The sequence below is a fragment of the Cryptotermes secundus genome, unplaced genomic scaffold (assembly GCF_002891405.2).
Source record: "Cryptotermes secundus unplaced genomic scaffold, Csec_1.0 scaffold1777, whole genome shotgun sequence".
In the NCBI taxonomy this organism is placed as follows: Eukaryota; Metazoa; Arthropoda; class Insecta; order Blattodea; family Kalotermitidae; genus Cryptotermes; species Cryptotermes secundus.
The window spans coordinates 587,820-615,616 of NW_019724777.1; the positions used below are offsets into that span (position 1 = coordinate 587,820).

The following is a 27,797-nucleotide window of genomic DNA, read 5'->3' on the forward strand; positions in this document are numbered from 1 at the left end:
TGTAAAAATTACTTTGTTACAAAAATGAACACAAAGCCTCAGACCTCTGTAAACTTTGCCACATCAAAAAATCTTACTATCAAAAGTACAATGTTCCCACATCGTAACATCCATAAATTTACTTGGACATCTCCTGATGGGAAGATACACAATCAAATAGACCATCTGTTGATAGATAGTAGACGGCACTCAAGTATACTTGATGTCCATTCATTCAGGGCAGCAGATTGTGATACTGACCACTACCTGGTGGTGGCAAAGGTTAGGGAAAGACTGGCGGTGAGCAAACAAACAACACGGAGTTCATTTGGAGATGTTCAATAACTGTCAGTAGGCTGAAAAAATATGTAATATTGAATGATAGGATGATTGGTGAATAATGAGCTCAAAGGGGTGTGGATGAAGCAATCGTAGCTTGAGATATCCTTGCACTTGCTTAGAAGGACTGAGAAAAACTAAGAAAAATGTTAGTATAATGACATTCAGGCCAAGATTTGAACCAAGCACCTCATGAATAGATGTAGAAGCAGTGCTACTGAACAAACTGCTTGTGAACAGTTACACATGTTTCCAACTAGATGTATGTAAGAAACAAGAGGACACTGGACGGGTATAGTCACAGGCCAATGATGATATTAAAATAGAAGGGTTTGACTCTGATAATACCAACGCCAAATTGGACCCATTCCTCAGCCAGTTAAATCCTGTTCCTTTACAGAACTATTAGGCTTATTTTTGGCTCTATCCATCGTCTGGTATACCTAAGACAAAAAACCACACGTTTCAGAGACTGGATCTCTCTCCATCCTCAGGTGGATGGGGCAGGATAGACCTCAGTTGGGTCCGTTTGAAAGAGCTAGTCTCAGTCCAGTGATTGAGACTGAGTAGGTCTATCCTGCCCCATCCACCTGAGGACGGAGACAGATCCTGTCTCCGAAACGTTGTGGTTTTTGTCTTACATATACCAGACAATGGATAGAGTCCAAAATAAGCCTAATAGTTCTGTACAGTATACACCATCGTCAGAATCCTTTCAAGTCATATTTCCTGTTCCTTTAGTTTACATATATATATCTGGTTAAGGTCACGCCATAGCTCAGCAATTAGTCGCTGGCTTCCTCCGTGGAGGCCCGGGTTCAAGTCTGGGTATAGTCATGTGTGATTTGTGATGGACAAAATGGTGCTGAGGCAGGTTTTCTCTGAGTACTTCAGTTTCCCCTATCAATCTTCATTCCACCAATTGCTCCACAGTCGCCATCATCTGTCATCTTGGGCTGGTACAATAGACAGTAGTGGTCACAGTACCAAGTGGACTCAGTCTCACCCACCTAATAATAATAATAAAAATATTTAATAACACCATCAGTAGCTCAAGACTTAATGGAGTCGATTGCTAGGTTGGTTACTGGATGATGAATTGGAAATTGTGTGGAATTAAGCCATCATGGCATATTTGAAGGTACTCTCCCGGCATTTGCATGGAGGGATTGAGGAAAGCTACGAAAACCTTCTGTCAGATTCGAGGCGGTAACTTCCCGAATACAAACAAGAACAGTTGCCGCCAGAGATAACTTGCTCTGTCTGTTCCTGTAAGATCCGTTACTGATTTACAGATATTTCCTCACCAATATGAAGTAAGACTTTTTTGTATCGCTGTGTACGGTAAACGGAGAAGACAGCGGCATGCTAATTTTCATGTCATCAAAAGAATCAGGGTGACGAAACGAACAGGACATCAGTGTGTAACTGAACTCATTTTGTCGTGACGTAGTGATGACGCTGTGGGGCAACCCGCGTGGCCTGAAAGTCGGTCAGTGGAGCCAGCCTGATCAGTTTAGCGGCGACGGTAGCGCCTGACAGTATGGTGTGTGTCATCCTTCTGCTGAGGACCATAGGTGAGTAACACAAGCAGGCATGTTGTGTGCTGGCCGAATTTTAAGTATTAAGCTCTTCCTACCGCTGCGTCAACTGGAAAATTTAGTTTCTTCTCTGCAGTCTGTTTAACGACACTATATCAATCGCAGAGGTTGTTCATATTTATACGAAAAGAACGAACAAATATTTTTATTATTGCATTATTTCAACGTACAATTTCACAGTCATATTCACTATCCAGTTACTCAAAATGTGTGTTATAGAGGTTTACGGTTTTACCTGTTATAAAAATAACCCGCAATAAATGCATATATAATGCGACAGCAATAGGAGAAAATATGGTCACGTCTGCATTGTTGCACGTTCCGCGTCGTCACGAGGGCAAGCTTGAGGCTGTGGCTAGGCTGCGTGGGGCCCATGGTAGGGTTGAATCCCGTAGTCAACAAAGTCGGGGCCCTGTGACGTGCGATCCTAAGCCGAATCTCGAACAGAGCTAACATCACGAATGAATGAATGAATCAGCCAGTACTGCGGAGTGACTAAGGAGATGCTGGGCGATTTCGTTTTGTACACTTTAACATTACCTGATCCACCCCATTTTTTAATTGTTGGTGGGGTGGAATTAAGTCCCTTGTACTACGGCCACTTCTGGCCTATTGTACCAGCCCCAGATGATAGGTGAGGGTGATTGTGGAGCAACTGGTAGAATGAAGTTTGACAGGGGAAACCGAAGTACTCGGAGAAAACCTGCCCCAGCGCCACTTTGTCCACCACAAATCCCACTTGATCAGACCCGGGATCGAACCCGGGCCGCCGCGGTGGGAAGCCAGTGACTAACCACTTGAGCTATGGCGCGGCCCTGATCCACCCCATGCTCGGTCTTCCAAAGAGAGAATCGAGAACGCACAGTGTCTGTACCTTCATTAAGAAGTAAGGATGGGCTTGGCATGTAGCAATCATCATAAAATTGATCTCATGATTCCAGTTCGAACTGTTCGAAAGACAGACCAACATAAAACGCAATACGAAGAGCGGGACGTTGGGGAAAGACATCAAGATGTAAAGGGGAGACAAGTAGTTTAAGACGTAACAACGGAGCAGAGGTCACACTGATTTCAGACACAATGAACAGGATATCCGGTCATCACAAGTTCTCTGCGTTTCCATCGTCGTGACAGACTGACATCCGGAAATGGCTCAGCTGAGCTCCCACACTAAAGTCGCACGCCTCTGTATCACAAACGAGATCCTGGAGACCGAGTCGCGGTGACATAACTATTATATATGGTATCGGGCAAATGACACTGAATAGTTGTAACTTGAACATGTCTACATCCCATCTTTCTCTTCAGCTTCTTGCTGTGACGTTTTGTGTTGGCAGGAGTGCGATGAAGCCGTACCCCGTCGTGTTGCTGCTTCTGCTGACCGCGCTCTGCGCCTCAGGTGAGTAACGGGACTGTGTTCCCAACCTGTGCTCCACCGTCACCCCGAACATGTCATGAGTAGGGCCCGGATCTTTATGCGCTAAAAACACTTAAAATGTGCGCTAAAAAGCGGGAAAATATGCACCAAAAATAAAACAATATGCACTTAAAAAACAGGTCACTTTATTCACTCACCTATTTACATTTATCGTTCACTACAGAAAGTAGCATCACAATAGGCAGCTAGAAGTCTTTCAATGTTTTCTGGAGACAAACTACGTCGATTGTCCGTCAAAATGAGTTTATAGGCTGAGAATGATATTTCTGCACCAACTGACGTGATTGGACAGTATTTATACACTGGTGCCGAAGGTTCGGAACATTCATCTGGCAAAAGTAACAAGTAAAGCTATCCCTGTAACAGGCCGTGAAGGCCATACCCTAATTCCACTCAACTACTGACTAATTGGCTGAATCTTTTTTAGTCCTGGGTTCGATTTCAAAACCTTTTCTAACTTGAATTTAATCTTCTCTCCAATTTCGCCTGGAGCGGAATTCAGTGAGCAAGTTGCTTTCTGAACGAGTTCAAGTGAGTCGTGAAGGAGTGCACCGTAAGATTCTAAGCTCTCAATGGCTTTTGAAACTGTAGAAAAATGTGCATGGATAAAATTCACATCTTGATAAACAGTATCACTTCCAAACACCACTTTTGCTTCACGGACACATGCATACTCATTTTCAAGTTTTGTAACCACTTCTTACACTTGATTGAAATTCTCCTGATAAAATGAAACTGAGGATATCCATGTCCCCCGCCTAGTTAGGACAGGTTCAGTTGGCAAAGGAACCTGAGGTAGGCAATCTCTGTAGAACTGGACACGAGCTGTTGCTTTTAGGAACAGTGTTTTCCCACTTGCAATTATATCGTTAACAGCTGGAAACTGTGCGCGTATTTTTCTGCAATACGGTGTTATCCGTGGGCTAAACAGGTTACATGTATAAGATTTGGATAAAATACTTGTAAGGCCTATGCTGCTTTCAACATATAGGAAGATGCATCTGTGATTAGTACAAGCACCTTACATCAATTATTCTCAATTTCAGATGGCCATAGTAGTCGCAGAGAATCGTTTACAAAACTTGCTATTGTGCTATGGTTGGTTTTCTCTAGTACTTTGCAAGCAAGAAGATGAGGTTTGCCGGGTTCGTCTGGATGTAGCTTAACAACTACGAAATGTGCTATGCATCGGCCACATAAATCGGTTGTCTCATCCTTAATTATCCGTAATTTCAAACATATATGCAGAAATATGCTCTTACGTTTAGAATATGCAATAATGACCACAAACCCTCAAAATATGCATTTGCATATGCGCATATGCATTTTCAAAAAATCCGTGCCCTAGAGTGTATCAACAGTCTTGACGATCAGCAGCCTCCGATAAGTCTGCGAAAGAGGTATACTCGATAATGCAGCACACATTTCCCGACTATGTTCTTTGCTTAAGCTTACTTGCTGCCTCTTCATACAATATGTATGATTAATGGTTTATGATGTATATGAAAAAGTCAATTTATGGCTCTAAGTAAAGCAGTCTTTGTTATAAGGCAATAAGGCTGAAAATCAAAACTACCCAGCAGCTTTTAGTGAAAGTCTGCTCTCTCCATCGTGGTCCAGCCGTTACGACGTCACTTGTTCACCCGGAACTACCGCAAGTAGCAGGGTTCGAACCGCGATCCCTTCCACCAGATGCCGACGATACTAGCATGCATCTAGTAGGATATGTGGAGCTTCACTTCCACGCACCACATGTGCATTGACACATCCTGATGACCCGGTTTCGTGGCGACTGGAATGCGCTTTCACGCACTTTCCTTCCGTCTGACAGAGGAGCGCGGCGGCGGATGCCCGGCGCTGATCTGCCCCACAGAGGCCCAGAAGTGTGAGCACGACCGTGACTGCCTGCAGGACGAGAAGTGCTGCGCCACGGGTTGCGGGCCAGTGTGCGTGAAGCCTCTCTACACAGGTAAATGACGTCACCGACAACCCGGAAGCACTGTTCCCAACCTTTAAGACGTAACGTCTTTGTTGCAGTTGCAGAGGTTACAAAAGGTGAAGATGATCAAGAATGGTATTTAAGAACTTTGCTTGGAGAAACTGCGGAAACCCACGAAAACCTCAGCTGGAAATCTGGCCGTTATCATTATACCAACCAAACTAATTTTAAACAGCACAGTCTCTCAGCTAGTCAAGAAATACCTCCCTTTTCATACAACATAAGGGTCAGTACCATGTTTGATGGCCATTCGTGTCCTGAGCCACATGAATTCAGTCCTCATTATCTTATCATACTGCCTTCAGATTCACTTCCCATCTATGCCCATGTCTCCCAAGTGGTCGTTTTCCTTTAGGTTTTCCGAGCAGACTTTTGTGCTTTTCTTATCCATCCACCTCACACTACATGCCTGCCCGTACCACACTATCCTGAACAGCCCAGTTGTTGTCTTGTCATTCACATCTCCATGACCTGGGTTCAGTTCCTATAGCGAGGTTCTGGTGCTGGGGGTCTTTATCAGTGGGATGGAGAATCTGGCAAGAGAAACTGAGTAGATCAAAGTCTTAAACAACTATTACACAGATGTACAAAGTTACACATTTTATTTGCATTATTTTTAGTCGACTGGGTCACAAGTTCCTAAACCCTAACAAGGGATGATCAATGTCTTCACACTCTTTCCAGTGGAATAGTAAATACACGTACATGTACTTGGGACCACAGCAGATGGGGCACTTCTAGGGTTTCTTCTGAGGGGCAGAACCCAGAAAATGTGCTTACAAATTTACACTTTTTATAAATAGCTTTAATGTTTATTATTATGTGTTGGCATATTTCCTTTTCTTCAGTTCAGATTTTTTCTTAAGAATTGAGGCAGGGGGAGATGCCTGACTTGCTACGGCCTCTTAAATCAGGTATTTTAATTCTAAGTTACAGTCAACATTTTTGTTCTGTAAATTACTTTTTTCCTTGTTCCTGCACATTCTGTGTGGCTTAGTATTTAAGGAAAATTAAACATTTATAAAGGACCATTTTGCTAATAATATCTGAATACTGCTGTGGACTGGACTGAATGTTGGTAGTGCTTTGGGCTGGTTGACATAGCTCAGAGATGGATGGCAGGAATACAACAGAGGAAGAAAAGAGGAAGCCTTCAAGGATCTCATCCAAACCACCCAAGAATTTCTCAGTATTGTTTACATTCAATTTCAGACAATTAGGTGGTCGCTACAATGGGCAGTACTGAACATACCATTTTGTCCACTCTTGACCTAACCAAGACCCTTTTTCTGCCTTTTGAGGTAACAACACAAATTAGGTTTCTAAAAACAAATGCTGAGGACCTACCTGAAAGAAGCCAAGGGCTGGAAAATATAATTAGGGGCATGTGGTTTGTAAAGGTTATCTGTTATTTATAAGATGGAGGATACAATGGGAATTAATGAAAGTGGACAGAGAAGTAAGATTACAGCAGTCTTCTGGAATGTGATGCTGTCCAGTCTGCTACAGAGGTACCAACATTTCAGAGGACTTGTTACCTCCATCTTCTGCTGTGAATATAAAGGTGTCAGGTGTCTCTGAAACATTGACATCACACAGCATCATATTCCAGGAGACTGTAATCTTAATATTAACCACTATGAGAACATAGCAAATATCAGTGGGGATACCTGATGACAATCTCATTGCCCTTGTTAAAACATGGATGCTTCTGAGCTTTCAACCATTCCTTGTTCTGATATCAATAGAACTTGCTTTTAGTATCACAGTGCTGTAAAGTTATATGACACATACTGATTAAGATCATCAGGAAACCTTCCCGTATGATCAACAAACATTAAATTGACACACAATCATTCACTGCTAGGCAATGATACTCAAATTGGAGAGAAGTCAAAACTATAGGGCTACTGGATGAATAAAGAACCAGTATTAAGGCTTCACTGTCCACCATTATTATATAATTTAAACTGAAATTATATGCACACAAACTGTTTAATAACATAGTCTGAACTCAGTAAAGGCTTCCTTTTGTTTTCTCCTTAAATGTTATTTTACTGAGAGGCCATGGTTCATTATTAAATATGAAAGTTAGATAATGAACTCGGAACATCCCTATAAATTATTTATCTTGTAAACTGTAAGACATACTAAGAAACACCACTGGACATAAAATGTGTAGTTCGTTTTTCTCTAAAACTCTTGTTCAGAATATTCATGTGTGTGATAAATATTTAGCAAGATATACAAAAACACACATAAGTCTTAACCAGACGTGTCTGATTTAAATGAAAATTTTCATGGCATGACAGTTTTTTTTTTTTTTTTTGTAAAACTCTGAAATATATTTAATGAAAATTTTTCTGGCAGTTCTCAAGTTGTTCAATACATATAGATGGATGGGCCAAGCAAACTTCATATATTTTCTGCAGATGACAGATGTACCCAAAAACTGAATGTGTGCCCACATGTGTTCTGTCATGCTTCAACAGGATGTGAGCAGCTCCAGAGAGAGGCCTACAGGAGAGCACGCAGTCTTGGTCTGGAAGGCTCAAAAATTCGAATCCCAGCATGTAATAAGGAAGGTGACTTTAATCCAATTCAGTGTGACTCGGCTACATCAAAGTGTTGGTGTGTGGATCAGGAGGGATTTGAGGTGCCTGGCACACGGGCTGCTACCCAAGATCTTGTCAACTGCACAGGTAAGACAGTTGACTATGGTTTGACACACAGACAAAGTTTAATGCTTAATTTCTCTGAGATTCATGGTGCTGTCAAATGGCAGGATGGCTAATCAACAAATTCATAACTCCGTGGAAGCAAAATGTTTGAGAAGCGGGGATATCTTTGTGTCACAGATCCGAAGCCCTGCGCAGCTCATACCTGCCGCATGTTCTGTCCTCACGGGTTTGCTCTGGGGGATGATGGATGTCCCAGATGTCAGTGTCATGACCCATGCAGTGACATAAAATGTCCAGGTGCACTGAGCTGTGAGTTGGAGAATGTGGCATGCCTCAAACAACCATGCCCCCCCATCCCCCGATGTGAGTATGGTGTGTCTCTTGTCCAAGAAATACTCTGCATTTCACAGGGCCCAAAGGCTCATTAAATTGCTGCTTCATTATAATGCTCTACTATGTACACAGAAGGTTCCGCCACTATACAGCCCCTGATATGGACAGTCACATCGATCCCATAATGTTGCTATGATTATGGTGCACAGGCAAGAGGGCCCGCAGCCTGCAGAATGTGTGTCCTGTCGGAGAGCCCCTCAAGATCACTGACAGTCAACGTCCTTTCCTCTGTGGGACATCTCCTGGGAAACCAAGATGTCCACCGCTGTTTGAATGTCTTGTGGAGACAGGTGAGTCAGCTGACAGAGTGTACATCCTATCAGGGATCTTCAACATTGTGAAAAATGGGTAGGACAAGTAACAGGCCACTTCAGCTTCAAAGGTTAAATTCTGGTTACAGGTAATGATTATGGGGTATGCTGCCCCGCATCATTCAAACTGCAGAAGCCAGGCTCCTGTCCCAAGCAGGGATCAAACCAGGAATGTGGCATGCACTGTGAGCATGACTTGGAATGTCCATCTATGCAAAAGTGCTGTGCCTGTGATAATGATGGAAAACACTGCAGTCAGCCTCTGAATGTGACTACATGCTTGCAGCAGCGTATGTTGGCAGAACTGCTTGTCATGAATGAGCATGAAGGAAAGGGTTATGTGCCACAGTGTTCCCCAGTCACTGGTCAGTTCAAGGCACGGCAGTGCAGTCGTAATGGACTCATATGCTGGTGTGTTGATGCCCAAGGCAACAAGCTGCCCAAGTCAATGGGACCAAGGGACACTGTCACCTGTGAATGTGAGTGGCAAGCAGATTACACAGTGCTGGATTATGGTACCCAACAGTATTTCTTAAGTCTCCCTCTCTGTTCACAGCGAGCATGACACAGGGCCGCAGCAGGGCTCTATCCTGTAATGTGAATATCTGTGCCCAAATCTGCGAGTATGGCTTCAAGGTGGACCCTAGTGGCTGTCCAACATGCGAATGTGACAATCCCTGTGCAGGATTTCAGTGCAGCCCCACTGAACAGTGCATTGCTGTAAGAGATGAGGACTGTTCTGGGTTCCTCTGCACCACATCTCCACAATGTAAGGACTCCAGGATTCTCACCAATTCCACCGATAAGGAACCTTCTTAACAAGCTGACAAGTCACCTTTTATGGAATAACAAAGTTTATTACACTCTCCTCAACCAGACAAATTCAGTTCACATCCTTAGACCCCATTTCCATGCCATTCAGTTTAGTGTTGTCCTCCCATTTATGTCTGTATCTCCCAAGTGGTACCTGCCCTTCAGTTTTTCCAATTAAAATTCTGTATCCATTTATGATCTCTTCTATGCATATTACCACCTCCATCCATCTCACCCTTTTTCAGTTTATAATCCTAATAACACTTGGTGAAGAGAACACGTTATGAAGTTCCCCAGTATGGAATTGTCTTGAGACTCCTGTTACTTCATCCATCTTAGGTCCAAATATTCTCCACAGCACCCTGCTCTCAGACCGTCAATTTTTGTTTTTCCATATGGCAGCAGGTGAAGTTTCACACCGGTACAAAACAACAAAACTCTGGAAATTTCTGTTGAAAGTCATTTTGCTTAAACAGAAGTCACAATAGATAAATGTAGGTGTCACATATTCTTGATTTAAGTATGGGTTTGGTGATGAGAGTAAATGCAGAAATATTGCATGTGGACTGATGTGTCAATCAGCTGCTCAGTGGGCTACGCAGGCCACAGGTTGCAGACCTAAATACAGTTCTAAACACATGGTTTTTATAGCAAATTGTAAATACTGACAAAAATAACTCATATTTTATATGTGTATAACAGATTACAATTGCTACTTATATGCTGGCTTCAGGTCAACCCATGTGCAGAGAGGGGTTTCCCCTCATGGACCCCCTGAATGGTGCGGTTGTCCAGTGCACTGCAGAGGAAGCTGTCTGCCCAGATACTCATGTCTGCACATACGTCCCAGGGAGAGGGAGTAGAGTGTGCTGCCCTCAGATGCTGGAAGTTGGTAAGAATCTGCTCTGTCTTGTGTGACAGTGTAGTTTTTCTTTTTAAATAAAGGCAATTCAGATTGATTCAGATTCTAACATCTTAGCACCAGCAACTCCTGGAACACTTTGTCTGATGATGATTACTCTTGTCGTCCAACACATACATCCATTGGTATGACCTCTGTAGATGTAGGTTCCACTTTTCATTTTATTGTACTGTGATGTTCAGGCTTAAAGGAAATATATATCATGGATGGCCATCAGGCTACTTCCTGTTCCACAGTTTCCCTTCAGTGTCCATGTCTCCATTTTATTTGAAATATTGATCTTACTTTCCCTTCCAGGTAATGTCTAATTGCTCCCAGTTTCAAATATTTGCCCCACATACCAGTGTCAGCCAGAAGGTCGCGGACTCAAGTCCCGATGAGGTCACTGGATTTTTTTTAATTGACCTAATTCTTCCAGCCACACTATGGCCCTGGGGTCAACTCAGCCTCTAACAAAAATGAATACCAGGAATTAATTAAAATAATGTTCCTGGGGAGTAAGGCGCGGCCGGCGCGTAAGGCTGACAATGTTACCGCCATCTTTGAGCCGATTGTCTAGATAATGTGGGACCCTCAACGTCTCACAACCCTGTGGGCCTTCATGGCCTGGTACAGGGATAGCTTTACTTTATTTTACCAGTGTATCAGATTGTCTACAGTTAACATGCTGATCTAAGAGTAAGCAGCATAACAATTGTGTCCACAGACCATACAGAGCTGGGAGCATGCCCCATACTGACAAGCTGCAACAACGTCACTCTGTGCCATGTGGATGCAGACTGTGAGGACAACAGCAGGTGCTGCTTCAGCAACCAGTGTGGCACCGTGTGCATGAGAGATGAGGACAGACCTCCCTCCAGTGAGTCCCATGATATATTAATTCCACTGATACAGGACAGGGTACACGGTAGTGTAGTTGGTTGAGGCACATTGCTACAAGCTGGAAGGTCTGAGATTCAAGCCCAGATGAGGTGGAATTTTTCGATGTACCTAATCCTTCCAGCTGCCCTGGGGTTGACTCAGCCTCTAACAGAAATGAGTACCAGGATTCTTTCTGGGTGGTAAAGGGCAACTGGCACATAAGGCTGACAACCTTACTGCCATCTGTGAGCCAATTTTCTAGAGAAAATGTGGGAGCCTCGACATCTCACAATCCTATGGGCCTTCTCTGTGTGATACAGAGATAGCTTTAGTGTTAGAGGACAAATTACTTGATGTTCATTCTACTCTTGGGTCTTGGCACCATGTGGATATGAATAGTGTTCCTCATGTTTCAGAGGTACTTTCTGCCTCTGTTTTCAGCGTTCAAGTGAAAAGGTTGAGTGAATATTCAGGTATATGTAAAGTTCTGTTTCAACAGGGGGAATGGTGGAGTCTGGTGCCTGGTCCAGGCACAACAAGGACAGTGGAGAGGATAATGTTATAAAAAATATCCCTTTGCAGGGCCGCCAAGTTCATCAACAAATTACTGGCAGCTGGCATTCCCTAGCAGTTTGGAAGGTGGTAGAGGGATCTCCATTGGTTGAGCATAGGTTGTGATGAGGATGGGAAGGAAAGGAAGGGGGATGGTGTATCGCAGGAGGGGAATGACACAACAAATGGGGAGGTTGTCACAGCTGTTCCTCACTCTGGCAGGGGTTCTGTGAGATGTGATGTTCTCTCTGCTGCTTGAGGGTGCAAATGAACACCTTCCAGGTACAGCTGAACTGGTATCCTCCTTCACTGAAGTTCTGGTGTAAGTTAATTTCTGCGGTTTCCTGGATATCTCTGCTGGTGCAGTGTAGCAGTTTCACTACATTACTTCTCTGAACTGTAATGCTGTGGGTACTTGTTAACTGTTGTTTGCTGCAGCTACTTGTCTTTTCCTGTAGTATTTACAGGAATTCCATTCCCTGCACATGATCAAATACCTCTATGGGGAACTGGAATAAATTTAGATCTTTCAGACATCTGCCTATTCCATATCTATTGGCACAAAACTATACTATATATACTATTGTGTTATATGATTACAGACTTCAGTTTGCAATTTCAGTGTGTGAATACTTACACGACTTCTCTGACAAGATGGAGGGAACGCATGAGGGAATGAAGTTGGCTCTACCCCCACCAAAGTGCCACTTGAATGGTTCTTTTGAGGCAACTCAGTGTGCAGAGAGAAATGGTGAGAAGCAGTGCTGGTGTGTGGATTCGTTTGGATCTGAGATTCCAGACACAAGGTAAGACAGTTGCATGCACATGCTTGGGTTGAGCTCCAATGTCCTGAAGAAAGAATGCAGTGAGACAAAGCTTTTAAAAAAAAATACTACTTCCCTTAGAATGTTGTTCTGATATTTCGTCACATTATAGGTTTCAACTCTTTGACAGTTTCTTGATTTTCTGAACTTAAACATAGGAAAACCAAATCTCAGATACAAGAGAGTTGAAGGTTTGAACCAATTTTTCTTGTAACACTTGATGGTGTATGGGTACAATGCAGGATTCGTAATAAGAGGGTTCTCAGTTACATTCCTGGTCAGACCTGTGTGTGAGAATATTTCTTCTCACAGGTTGCAACCTTCACCTCTGCTACACTTACAACTTTTGAAATGTGAAGAACACCAAGCCCGCCTCCCTCACATCTGTGTAGTTGAGAACCCTTGTTAAATGCCAGGTCCCCTCTGCTAATATTGCTCTCATCATCAACCTATCACTGTGGGTTTCAGAATCTACCCTTTGGGTGTTTTTGCCTCAGAAATGGTTTATGTGCCTGGCCCAGGTGGACCAAGGCCAGAAGGGCCAACACAGACCCTACCTGGATACACTAAACAAACAAAAACAGCAAACATTTTTTGTTTCCTGTTCATAAAGGGACTTTAATTTCTTAATTTGAGTAATATTTCTTCTTTGAAGCTCTAGTTACTATATACTGTGATAATAAGAATCATTACAAATTCTGGCAGCAGGGATTCTTTTTAAAATTTATTTAAGGAACTGTCTATTTTACCATTCTACTCTCAGTATATATTCTCTTTATTAATGCTTGTTATTAATAATAAAGATTTATTTAAAATGAACTTGGACATTCATACTTTTAATACAAGACCTAATTGTGATTTGCATTTTCCAGTGGTAAATCTGATTGTATGCCAGAAAGGAGTACAGTAATCTCGTATTAAACTTTACAATCACCTTTCATCAACTCTTAAACAAATGTCGTATGATATTCCTAAATTTAAAGTGGCAATACAAAATTTCCTGACCACCAACTATTTTTCCACTGTGGAGGAATACTATTGTTATAAAAAGAATTTTGAAATTTGACTATATCTAAAGTGTTGAAATTGCTAATTTTATGACTGTAAATTTTGATTATTTTGATTCTAAGTTGTCAACTTTATGTTTTTAAATGTACTATTTTGTGTATAAATAATGTGACTACCTTGCATGTTTTTATAATTTGTCCGATCATGTGTAAGAAAAGTTATTGTGTTGACTGGTTTCAATTGTTTTTGAAACTATGCATGTATGGGGCTTGTTGCACATCCAATGGCATTTTAGCCCCTCTGGATCTATGGAATTGGAAATAAATATGAATATACTGGCAAGGAAAGTAATCATGGCCTGGGTGAGGAGAGGGCACTTCTGCTTGTAATATCAAGTATGTACCACAACAAACTGACAGATTCAGTGCCTTTCAGCAGGAGGCAGAAACTATGTTTCCCTTGCGTGGATCTGTCTAGCTTCAGGAGGAAGGTACACAAATGTTACATTGAGAGGCATTTTTCCTGCAGGACCAATGGGCCTACAGACTGTGTAGCACTGCGTGAGGCCCTGGGCTGTCTGGATCTGACATGCCGTCTGGGCTGTGACTATGGATTTGTGCTGGACCCATCCACCCGCTGTCCCTTGTGCGAGTGCCGCAACCCATGTGATGACATTCACTGCCCCAAGGGACAGATTTGTCAGATGGTAGAGGCAAACTGTGAGAATGAATACTGCCCACCTGTGCCTGCTTGTAAGTCTCCACAATTTTTTTTAAATTTTCTGAAATTGTGTACAATCATGGAAAGTAACCTTGAGCTAGTTTCTTTTGTATCATTATATAACCAGAGGATGACATCATAAATGTCGAAATATGTTGGGACACTGATGAATTTAAACTGTTCTCAAGAATTTGTGTTGTAACTGACAGTACTGTGATATTAAATAACACTATGAATTGAAATGTTGCACAACTTAACAAAAATATATTTAAAGGTACGTTTATCGACTGTAAGGGCTATGTGATCAGTGATCAGTATCCAGTGAGATTCGAACATGGGACCCTGGGTGCTAGCAAATGGAGATTGCTGTGTACGAACTACATGGTATCACATTCCAAAGACAGCAATCTTCATAATCACTGCTATCAGAGCCTCAAGTTTCCCCATCTCTCAGTATCTTGCATCCATGCCAGTTGACTATATGTCACCATGTTCCAGGTCTGCCCAAGAAATCAGGGCAGTGCCCTTATTTGATCCCTGTCACTGCTGGATCATGTGACTATGAATGTCGATCCGATCTGAACTGCAATGGGACAGCCAAATGCTGTTCGAATGGATGTGGTACTCGGTGTGTGGAACCTGTCATGCTTACAGGTACTCGTATATAATATCATCTATTTAATGGTACCATGTTAGCTGTAAAGTCATACACAACAGTGACTATCATAAGGTCCCACTGAACAAGTTACAGCACAACTGCTAGGGAGCTAAATCTTAGAAAGGACATGTATATCAGATCAAAGACAGTTATGGTGTATGGACCATTGAATGCCCATAACTTTAATGTAATCTACTCCAATGTAACATATGATGACTGGAAGAAAAATGTTGTGGTTAATTTTAAGGTACTTAGAAATTTCATATCATGTTCTTTCTTTGATATAGAGACATTTTTGGTTAAGGAACCATAGTTTATAATATTAATGTTACTGGGAAAAAAGTATGTTGAATTGCACAAAGACTCTTTGATATATACATATACCACTGTCACATAAGTTGGGGGATACTGGTACCAAGGGAAAACAATGAAAATCAGTCCTCAGATGAAGGTGCTTGACCTTTTGTAACAGTGAAACAGTGAACAGAAGAGAATTATTATGGTTTGGAGTTTCAGGAAATTAAAGAAAAATAATAAATGGAGTAAGGCATTGACACAAAAATGACATAATGTGAAACAAAATCCTAGGGGGAACAATTTTTGCTGATTATCCAAATGAGTAGGATATGGGGAAATGAGAAATGACAACTATAAACCTAAGAGCAACCAAATAATACATGAAGTTCCTATGCAGTTTCTTACAGAGAAGAATGTTCCTTTAAGTGCCATGCTTTGTTTCAGCATGCCAGCACATGCGGGCCATTCTGGAGCATAAGGCCCATGAGACAGGTATCCCAGCTAGGCAGTTATACCTACCAAAGTGCAGGGATGAAGATGGGAGCTTTGAGCCCATCCAGTGCCACCCAGTTACCCACCAGTGTTGGTGTGTGGATGATAAGGGTGATGAGCTACCCGGCACTCGGGCCCCACCTGATGTCCAGCCGTCTTGTGAAGGTACACAGTCCAGTACCTTTTGTATTCATAGAGGTCTCTAGTTTGAATCTAGGCCAGTCTCCACAGTTCCATTTGGCCCTACACTGTTCACAGTAATCTGTGCCTTTCTTACAGTGGCACTAAGTGTCTCATGCACAAATACATCAGGACAAAGTTTCAAGTGGTATATAGATAGGCCAGCAGAAATTATACAGTCACCTGAAATTTGCTGAATACGGTATCATAGTTGTATACCATCTGCAGTTTGTAATATAAAAAATATCATACATAATTCATAGGAGTATGTGTGATCCATCTCTGCACCAAAAGGCCCACATTTGTAGATGATACAGGAATATGAAAATTAGAACTATAGGTACCATATTGACAGTACAGTGGAACCTCGCTTAATGAGCATAATTTGTTCCAGAATCTTACTTGTAATGTGAAACACTCATTAAGTGAAACAATTTTCCACATATAAATTAATGTAAAATACGATAATGCGTTCCATGCCGAAAAAAATACTCAAGAATTTTATGTATAACGTTTATTCAAAGAAAATTATATATACATTGTTAAGGAGCGTGAATCATCTTCATCTTTTCTTCTATGCGGAATGAACCAACCTGGAATGTGAATTCGATTTGCAGAAAAAAAAACAAAAAACCCACGAAATAATTAGTTTATTATTTATGATACATATCTAATTCTTTTTTACTAGAAAGCTGTCTAGAGACATTTGTTTTTGCTGACACTTCAAAATTTGGTGAAAATGCAACACAACATCATCATTAAATAAATTTGTAGCGCACATAGCCACTGCCTTATTAGGGTGATGCTTCTCAATGTACGATGCAACAGTTTCCCATGCTTTCAGCATTTCTCTTATTGCGCCAGAAGATTGTTGCTTTGCTGTTACCTCCGCCTCCTCCTCCTCCTCCTCCTCCTCTGACAAACTCTCCTCCACAACTTCTTGCTGTGAAACACAATGCAACTCCAAATTGTGCAAATCGTTGATGTAGACCGATTGTATGTGCGTGCTAGATCAGCCATGCTCACACCTCGTTCTCGCTTTTCAATGATTTTATGTTTCATTTCTACGGTTATTTTTATTCTCTTATGGCTGTCTTTTTGCGGCTTTTTCTTCGGGGACATTTTTGCAAGGGTTATTAAACTTTGCACAAAAAAGAATCACAAATAATATGTCTGAGCAAAAGTTTGGAAAAATGTGTGATCACAAGCAACACTAACATGCTAGCGGAACAAGTGCTAAACACAGACTGATGTAGCAAGCTCACAATCCGGGACTTCCCCTCTTGTAATTTGTTATGCAAAACGTCGCTCGTTAAGCGAGTCATTTTTTTTACAATTTGTTTCGCTCATTATGTGAATTACTCATTATGAGAAGTGATCATTAAGCGAGGTTCCACTGTAGTGTCATTTTCATATGGCTTCTGCTCTCTTCTTGGTATTATTGATGGTAGGTAATTGGAAAGTATGAAGGTGGAGATCATTTTAATGGAAGGAACCATGCTTGATGACAGTTTTTCAGTTGTTATTAATGGGGACACACAGATGCACACAGAGGATCCAGTAATAAACTGACCAATTACTTCAAACTATGTAATTTGTAACAACTATTTGCTCTGCTGTGTTGCAAGCCCAGAGCAGCTGTCCATCACTCAAGTGCATCCCATGCCCACATGGTTTCCTGCTAGATGAATCTGGTTGTCAGACATGCAAGTGTCGAGACCCATGCGCGGAGATTTCTTGCCGTGAGGATGGGGAGAAATGTCGTCTGGTGGAAGTCTCGTGCATCAACACACCATGCCCCCCTGTGCCTGTTTGCCTGCCACAGCCCCAGAACCCCTGCCAGATGGGTCAACCTTTGCTTGTAATGGGCTCAACAGAAGTGATGGTGTGTGGGCCTAATGGATCTCCCTGCCCATCATCACACAAGTGCCACCTCAGCCCACTGGAAGAGTATGCAGTCTGTTGCCCAAAGCCCAGTGAGTTCCTGGCATGTTAATCACATTAAGCTTGAAGTGTGTGTGTGTGTGTGTGTGGAGGGGGAGGTTAAGCCCAGGTGATACATTGTAATGAAGTTTTCCTCTTCTGCTAGTCTACAAGCTGGTTCCACCTTCAGATCAATGTTTATAAAGTCTAGCAGTGTATCTTGCCCTCAAGGACAGTAACTGGAAACAGTCTTTAATAATCTCTTTTAGCATTCTGTTTACAAGTTCTACCAAATTTTGAGTGTTTAATTGTATTTTTGCTTGTTGTAGCAAATAAACAAAAATATTCGTTTATATTGCCAGTCTTCATTCTGTCATCCAAATAGGTATATTTTCAAAATGTTCCCTCTAAATTATGTACCCAGCAGAAATTACTACTAGTAGTTCAGTACTGTCTATTTTCCTTGTCAACACAATTACTACCGTCACATGTATTAGCAACTAATAATGCTGATTCAGGATTGGATGAATGGGTTTATTTACTCCTTATACACACCACCAGTAATTACATGTAATTATAGAGCTACTGCTATTTCTACACTTTATAATTCACTGTTACACACACCAGTCATCTCCTGGTAACATAATTAAAACACAGGATCTATTAACGGTCTCACTGAATTACACACTCCAAATGTTATACATAAAGAATTCTCTTCACAGCCACACTCTTGCAACTAACTCTTAACTACACTACACTGCACTGCACTGCACTAATATAAGCTACAGCAGGCCTTTGTTATATAGGGTCTGCATGGACAATACAGAAAATAGAAGTCTCATGATTCCTAGCCAGTGAGTTGATTGGCACACTAACTGTTGCCTAGCAATGAGCTATGACATTCGTCCACTGAGAGACATCTTCCACTGTTGCACGTTGGAAAGTGTTTACAGAGCTGTTGCCTATAAATGCTTTGAGCAAATCCAATACAATATTTTATATAAAAAGTATATTTTCTATTTAGTCATATGTGTGCCATCTTCAAGTTACATTACTAGGATTTGAATATAAATTACCTAACATAAATATCACTTGTTAGTCACAGTATTTTATAATGGCATTTTTAATAACTGATGTGAGCAAGTTACAGACAACATGCCTGTGCATCCATTTGAATCACATGACCATAATGTCAGTTACACTGAGTAACTGACATCTAAATCTTAGTTATATAACCTGAAGATGGCACATACATGAGGTAAGATGTTGTCACAGACATACTTTGTATGCAAAACAGTAATTGTGTTGACAAGGCACACAAATAACACTGAACTTATGAATTTTTATTTCCTGCATTGCAAGGCTCCAGTCTAAGCCAAAGCTTAAAGGGCAACAAATTTTAGAATGGGGAACTTCACAAACAAATGCAATATGCACTGTACTGTTAACTTCACAATTCTGATTAACCATTATAGGGCAGGCCGCGCCATAGCTCAAGCAGTCAGTCGCTGGCTTCCCACCGCAGCGGCATGGGTTCAATCCCGGGTCTGGTCAAGTGGGATTTGTGGTGGACAAAGTGGCACTGGGGCGGGTTTTCTCCGAGTACTTTGGTTTCCCCTGCCAATCTTCATTCCACCAAATTCTCCATCATCATAATCACTCGGGGCAGGCTACAATAGGCGAATCAGTGGCCGTCATGCCAAGTGGACCCAGTTGGACTCCACCCTCCACTAAGCGAATTAAAAAAAAAATATTATAGGGCAGTGGTATCTGTATAGTGCACCTATTTTAATGGTCAGTCTGCACATAAAAGTAATTTAATTCCTAAAATTAGCAGCTCTTATTTCCCAAATATATGAACACTGACAAATGTAGTCATAAAATGCTTATAAGCTGAATTCTTATATATTATTTTTGTGATGAGTGCAGGAAATGTGTGCTTTGAACCCATGGAAGTTGGGCCCTGCCACGCTGAGACTCTGCGCTGGTACTTCAACTCTGAGAACAATAAATGTCAGCAGTTCATGTATGGCGGCTGTGGTGGAAATCAGAACAACTTTCATTCTGAGGATATGTGCAAGACAGTTTGCCCTGGTGAGCAGTCTGTCTCATTCAGATGTCAATGAGAGGATGTATTTCTTTTCTCTAATAGTTGGCTCAGATGATGGTTGATCTACTTCAGAATGCATTCCAGTTAGTTTGAGAGTATGGCTGAGTTCTTGTAACTATCCTGCTGGATTTGGAGTTGTCATGGCAGTGATTGTGAACGGTATGATCTTCTGTGTTGTAATGCAATGCAGGTGAGAGAGAGGGCGACATTTTGGTGGAATGTATTGTTTCCAACTTCAGGGTCAAAAAGTAAACCAAGCAAGAAGCCGCCAGGTGATATGTTCCTCCAAAATACTGGGCTCCCTCTGTACATGGCATTAGAACCCAGAAGGCTCTTCATAAATGTTCAGATTTTATGTTCTCATAGCAGTTGACTACAAAGATCACTGTCTTCTAGGATGGTATGCTGTGCAGTTTGGTAGAATATGACATTTTAGAGAAACCTTCTGCCTTGTGTAGGTTGTCTACCTGAACATGGAGGCAACAGATTCCTCCAGAAAGCTGATAACATTCCACTGTGAACATCGCTGTGTATCCTGTGTTATGATCACATACTCGTATTACTCACTGTTAGGTTCAGCTGTCCTGTTACAAAACAATCTTTACAACTTCTCGGTGCTTTCTGCATTTACAAATTTGTTTTGGAGGTCCTAAGAGAGTTCATTCCTCTAGCACACCTTCTTCTCATTATCTCTTTATAGTTTTACTGCCCTCACAACAGAAAGAGTTGTAGATTTGGGGGGGGGGAGGCTGATTCCTCCTCTCACCCCTTATAGTCACCTGCAGTGCTACAATAACGTTGTTTGCTCTGCTATGTCCTGACATTAATGGCAATTTGAAATGTGTCCTAAATGTTTTAGACTACCACTTCAATAAAACTATGTACTATTATATTTTATAACATTAATGAAATTCTGATGCAGTATTAATAAACTGTTAACAAACTGAATTGTATACACACCCCAAACAATGATCAAACTTCATTTAAAGCCCTGTATCATAATCACACAATGTATAGACCCAAACTCAGGCATGCATGTGAACATGAGAAGAAGAGAATCCCATAAACCAAGCATTTATCCACTTATCATGATCTCATGTAATGTTGGCAGTACTTAGCCAATGTGAGCGCTTGCGAGAGAAGAACCTGAAAGCAGCAGAGAAATACAAGAAGTTGACATTCATGCCACGCTGTGATCCAGAAACAGGGGACTGGGAATCTGTACAGTGCTTGGAGCATGTTGGAGTGTGCTGGTGTGTCAACAGGGCTGGGGAACCCCTCAAGGGTTCTGTAACACGAGATGTGCCCCCCACATGCAATATCCGACAAGCTCGGCGCAGAATGCATGAGGAACTGGACTTTAGTAAGACTGGACAGTTCAAATGCTATTTTATGATTGTATAAGGAATTTAGTGTCATTATGCTCAGACACAGCAGTATGATGATGAAATGTATTTGCACTGTTGCAGACATTGAAGAACTGCTCAAAGAGGTGGTAGTACTGAATGAACATATGCCAATGAAGTCACGGTGCCAGTCTCTGCGTGAGCGCATGACAGGCACCAATGCTGTGTATGCAGTCAGTTGTGATGCTCAGGGCAGGTAGGAACTAAAAATGCTGAGCAAACAGTCAACAGAACAAGTGCAAAAGATTATAACTGTGTAAGGTTGTGTATATATGCAGGTTCTTGCCCATGCAATGCTACCCACGCAAATCAGAGAAGTTTCCTGACTGCTGGTGCGTGGACGAAGCCGGTAACCAACTGCCCAACACAATGACATTCAAGAGGGGAGCTAAGATATGCCGTGAGTAGCAGCCACTTTTATTTTCCTTCCATAAAAAGTTATCAAAATAAAGTTCAATGGAATACGTAAAGGTTTAACTAATTAAGCAAGCACTGTGCCATGAAGGCATATGGGGGAGTGGACGTATAGATCCACATTTCCTTGACCTTGGCACTAGCTGGAGGTAAGTGGTCAGCTTCACTTCCGGGAAAAGAGCCCCTGGTACCTATTGGATAGGAAGTTGGGTGGATCCCTGAACCAATCTGGATGATGTGGGGAAGAGAAAGTTCTTGACCCTACTGGGACTCAAACTCCAACCTTCTTGGTCATCCAGCCCATAGCCAGTCACTATACTGACTATACTATCCCAGCTTCCAGTGGAATACATACGAGGGGGTACCCAAAAGAAACCGAACTTCTTTTTTTTTAAACTTATTTATTCAAATTTTAAGCACAAACCTTCAATCCCCTTCAAAGTACTCTCCACTTACACTAATACACTTCTCTAGTCTTTTATTCCATTTTTCAAAACATTGTCTAAATTCATCTTTTGAGATGCTTGACAGCGCCTCCGTCATTTTTTCCTTCACCTCAGCAACATCAGCAAAACGCTTTCCTTTCATGTCTCTTTTCATTCGAGGAAACAAAAAAAACTTTGATCATTTCGGGACTCTTCTTTCAAAGCACAGCATGCTTCCACGCGACCTTGTTTTTGTTCAGCAGTCAGCAGTCGTGGCACGAATTTCGCAGCCACCCTTTTCATTCCCAAATCTTCTGTCAAAATTCGTTGAACTGAACTCCAAGTCACTCCCGACAGCTCCACAATTTCTTCAATGGTCCATCGTCGATCTTCCTTGATGATTTCACGAATTTTTTCAACATTTTCATGTGTTCGGGCCGTGGAAGGACGACCAGAACGAGGTTTGTCATCAATTGACATTTCACCATTTTTGAAACGGGAAAACCACTCAAACACTTGAGTTTTCCCCATAGCATCGTCCTTGTACGCCGTTTTTAACATTTCAAGAGTTTCTGTTCCACTTTTCCCGAGCAAAAAGCAGAATTTCATCGCCGCACGCTGTTCACGAAAATCAGCCATTGCAAAAACGACAATCACACAAAACAGTTGTCACTATAAACTCTGCCGAAACTAGTCCTTACCTTCTGAAGCAACGGTAGTCGGCTTATCGACTCAGGAATGTTAGCTCTATGCGCTCATAGGGGCAAAATGCGGTACTACAAAAGCTCTGCCCACAAAAAAATTAGTTCGGTTTCTTTTGGGTACCCCATTGTATATAGAATAAAATGAAACTTGCACACAAGCTCTCCATAGTTCTATCGCTTGGTTTTTTAAAGATAAAAAATGTTACTTAGTTTTCAAGACACACTCCAGCATCAAATGGGTAACATACTACTCAGCACAGTTCTCTCCATGATACATAGTGCACTGGTTATGTGTACTCAAGGCACACAACAGCGGTCAGTTGTGACTGAATGATCATGCAGTACACATGTGATGAATACTGTGACATGGTCTTGAACTCTTGGTACCTGTAACAAACAGTCTAACTGGTACTGCTGTATGGGAATATGCACTATGTTATCCTGCTCAGTGTCATCCAGACGCTAATGTGTTTCAACAATTGGAGCAGCATCTGCCTGAGACAGGAAGCACAACACCTGTGGTACACATGAATGCAGGTTGCCCAAGACTGTATGTACACCAGTGAATGAAGATGCTGAAATTGTAACCGTGGAACAAGAGCCATGGAATAGATCATGCAGTATCACACAAGAACTGGGAAATAACCCAAACAAAGGTCATCAGAGTAATTAATAACGATCAATTGCATCCATAACGCTGCTTATGGAGCACACGTTTGATTCCGCAGAGTCGTCCCCTGTGGATGCAATTTTGGAAGTGGCTACATCAATGCACTGCAAATGAGCTCTTCTTACATAATATTCTATGGACAGATGATGTTTTATGCATGCGGGTGTGTTCGGTGTCCACAACAGCCACCTCTGGACATGGAATAATTGTTATGCTATCCATGAACATTGGTATCAAGTGTCTCTCAGTGTCAGTAGTTGGGCTGGAATTGTTGGAGACAGTCATGGGACCCTGTCTACTACCTGACAGGCTCACTGTTCAGTGAAAACTGTGATTTCCTGGAAACTGTTCTGCTGCGGTTGCTTGAAGATGTTCCTCTAGCTGTGAGACAGAGGTGGTTTTGGCATGATGAAGCTCCAGCACACTGTGGGGAAGTTGTCTGGAAGTAGTTGAACACAACATATCCAGAAATGTGGATTGGACATTGAGGGCTGATTGCATTGCCTCTTTGGTCACTGGATCTAACTGATGGAATTTTTTTCCTGAGGGGAATATCAAAGATCTCATGGCAAGACTATAAGCAACTGTGACACTGGTCAATGCAAACATGTTAAGGTATGTTCAAGAGAATGCTGCCACCCATTGCACTGCATCTGCCTTGAAATGGATGGAAGCCGCTTTGAACCACTACTGTAATTACAAAGTCCAATGGTTCGATCATTCTGACACCTTGCACCTTTTGATTATGAAAACTAAATGTCACGAGACATATTGTGCAATATTTTCAACTTGTTTTTTAATAAGGAATCATATTATGGAGAGTATAAAGTTTTCATCTTGAGTGCTGCCTAGAAGTAAAACATGTGCATTGAATGCAGGATGCTCAGGTTGTCTCTAGCCAGAGAATACAAGCATTTCCTCTCTGCTAGATTGTTTACTGCCTTACTTCACCTTAATTCTTGATGATTCTATCTCCACTTTCATTGTGTTTCAGGTTATAAATGCATTTAGTTCCTTGGGGCATACAGGGTATGCATCCGTGATTAAACTAGGTAAAATTACAACAGAAATTAAACAAAAACAATTCCCTCCAGTTTCATCTCCTACATTGAACCTTTCATGTTCTAAACATTGTATGTAGCCTTGTTTTCTGTTCCACAAAGTGTTGAGACAGAACCATCAAGAAGAAAGGTGATGGCTTGCATGGTGTCAACAAGCTACAGCACTAGGGCTCTTGTAAGGTAAGGGGTTGAACCTGTAGCTGAACTGGGAATTCATATATGTGACTAAAGGGTACAATTTCTGGTAAAAGTGTTCCTGTTCTTTTCTTTACATCCATCATTCAGTGATTCAGTATTGAGGGGGTGGGTTTCCCCATGCACCACGACTGATAGTCTATTGTACATCCCCCTTTTAATTTCTACCGTCTCCATCCCCTACCGATACTGGTGCTCGCTATCAGTCCCTTTCTGCCAGCAAAGTTTCTACCCTCTACTTGGCAGTGGTATCTAATAATTAGTCCCTTTCTGTCAGAGAGGTCGTCCCTCCTCTGGCAGTGGTATCTAACACTTCCCCATCTATCGGAGGCATTGGAAACTATTTGGGCGGGAAACTTTTTGGCCTAATTTAGCTGAGGCCCCCTAGAGGCATGAGGTTCTTTTACATGCCGTAAATCTATGACACGGGACCCACGGCTTAAAGTCCCTCCCAGAGGACTTGTTCCCTGAAATTTTCCGCCCTTAAAAATTCCACGACCTCCGCCGGGTTTGAACCCGCGCACCTTGAGTCATGAGGTGGGAACGTTACCCCTAGACTATGGAGGCCGCTTTACATCCATCATACCTCTGGGTCTTACATGGAACACTTACCGACTTGTTAATGGGTTTATACACAAAGTGTATCAGATCACTTTTATGCTGATGTCATTTGATATCACTGTCAAAGAGTTATGAGGGTAAATGCCTGTCTTCCAACATACCTGCCCTTCATTCCAGCACTTGTTGACATGTTGATTCTATTTATTCCTTTAATTTGAGATTTTCTTTATAAGCCTTAAATGCACACAATTCCCCACCACATATGAGCCAATCTAATGTGTATAAAATATAACGTTCCTGTTTCCTACTGAAATCTAATGGAGAACACCCAGATATTCTGAAATTTACTCTGTACTACTGCCAATATAAACGGCAGCCATGGCTGTTTTTAAAGCAGCATGCTAGTACTGTGGTAGAGTTTCTGGATGTGATTTTAGCCATCCTTCCCAATATTTTTTTAATTACATGAGCAAAATTTGATTTCCTAATTAGAGCGTCACTCCTTTTAAAGCTTTACCTACTATACACTGTGATATTAACAAGAAAAGCTATGCATCCAGGGATAAGAATGAGCGCTTTTGCTTGTGTATTATCAATTATCATTTTAAAAATCTGATGCTGTAGCTTCAGAAGGGCAAAACTGAGAGATGTGTTGCTTGCTCAGTGCCAACTCTGGTTGATGCTGTTGAGGTGCAGCTCGGTTTCCAAGGCCAGCAGCAAGACATGACTTCAAATGAAAGGCTCATATCTGATGTCAGGAGGGCCACGGAGAAGCTGGGAGCAAAGCTCCGCAACAACCTCATAGAGGTTAAGAAGCATTCTGATGTCACTTATGTCACCTTTGAGATCATTGGCAGCAACAAAGTGGATGTGGCATTCCACCTTGAGGAGATGGTAAGTCCATATGGCACACCCACTTCATTTGATGCAATACAACCCATGTTATCAAACAAACAATGGCCAGACACAAAGTCATTCTCACAAAGCCATTCAAAACAGGCTCCTTCCTTCCAGGACATTAAATTTACAGCATAATGGAAAATGTTTCAGACCATAAAAGTGTTATGGAAGGATGCACACAATGATCTTGTCATGCTATATTACTGAATATCCTTTCAGGTGCGAGCAAACGAATTAGTGGTGGGTGCAGATGCCCTTGTGGCTGACATCACCAATTCTCGCTTCAGCCATCACCTGTCTGACGTCAGTAATGAGCTAGACATGTCAGATCATGTTATTGCTCTTGAACACCGTGAAGTTGTATCCCAGTCACCTGTGTCCATGGTTACACCATACCAAACCGCAATTGTTGTGCTGTCTGTTGCATCAGCATTTGTTATCTGCGTTCTAGCAGTGGTTATTGCCCTCTATCGCACAAAGGCATCCCGCAACGGTGTACATACAATGAAGACAAATGGAAATGCACAGAGGTTCTTGTCGCAGACTGCCCCTATATATGTGGTGTCTGTGCCCCCTATTGGGAAGCCAGAGACCAGCTTCCCACACACAGGAATCGGTAAGGAGGGAGCAGAAGGCAGCTAGACGGCTCTGCCCTCCAGCATTCTAGTAATGCAGCACACAAGTACCAACCATGCTGCCATGACAACTGACAATCAAACTCATGTATATATCAATTAAGTCTTGTAGTTACACTGTACAGTCAATAAATAATTTCAACTGTCAATAACCTTCACAGTGTTGACCTGTTGTTCTTATACTGTATGTCTGCATATCGAATAGGTTCTCCTTGCCTCCTTTCAGTTCCTTTGTTCACCTTGAGAAATGTTACAGACAATACATTGGCAATTTCACAGTACTGAGGGGATCAGCAGCCTCAGTGATCCAGATGGCAGAAAGGTGTCCACTTACATAGAGGGGGCATCACAATGCTCACATTACTTAAGGACTACCATCCTGTCAGTAGATTTCTAATCCAACTAATCTACTATTCTATTATTATTAATTATACAGTTTGTGTATACATTACACTTTTTCAATGTAACCTTAAAATTTATCAGTCATCACGTGTGTACCTGCTGACATACAAACACATTTCATACATAATACTTGCAAACATTTTTCTGTGATCTGTCTTTTCACTAAATTCATGTGCCTCACTGCAGTGGGTCATTAGTTACCACTATCAAACCAAAAGTTAACCATGTTCCTTATTTCACATTCTACAAAAATAATATCTCAACAGAAGTTGCATATGTTTGCAACATCTACATTGTTTCAAGAACCTAAAGTAAGCCAAACT

The 27,797-nt window shown here is 41.8% G+C and overlaps 1 protein-coding gene across 1 annotated transcript; it reads left to right on the forward strand.

The window, feature by feature from the left end:
• Positions 1 to 1,806: 1,806 nt before the first annotated feature.
• Positions 1,807 to 27,226, forward strand: LOC111863083 (kielin/chordin-like protein). The gene is made up of 21 exons (XM_023849087.2): positions 1,807 to 1,895; positions 3,257 to 3,318; positions 5,189 to 5,326; positions 7,849 to 8,058; positions 8,215 to 8,400; positions 8,580 to 8,720; positions 8,831 to 9,220; positions 9,298 to 9,510; positions 10,288 to 10,446; positions 11,183 to 11,335; positions 12,512 to 12,695; positions 14,250 to 14,473; positions 14,940 to 15,095; positions 15,841 to 16,053; positions 17,697 to 18,044; positions 19,921 to 20,085; positions 21,213 to 21,464; positions 21,571 to 21,703; positions 21,786 to 21,907; positions 26,202 to 26,431; positions 26,657 to 27,226. Exons 2-21 carry the CDS (start codon positions 3,264 to 3,266, stop codon positions 27,077 to 27,079), a joined length of 4,095 nt encoding a protein of 1,364 aa, XP_023704855.1. The 5' UTR covers positions 1,807 to 1,895; positions 3,257 to 3,263; the 3' UTR covers positions 27,080 to 27,226.
• Positions 27,227 to 27,797: the final 571 nt, after the last annotated feature.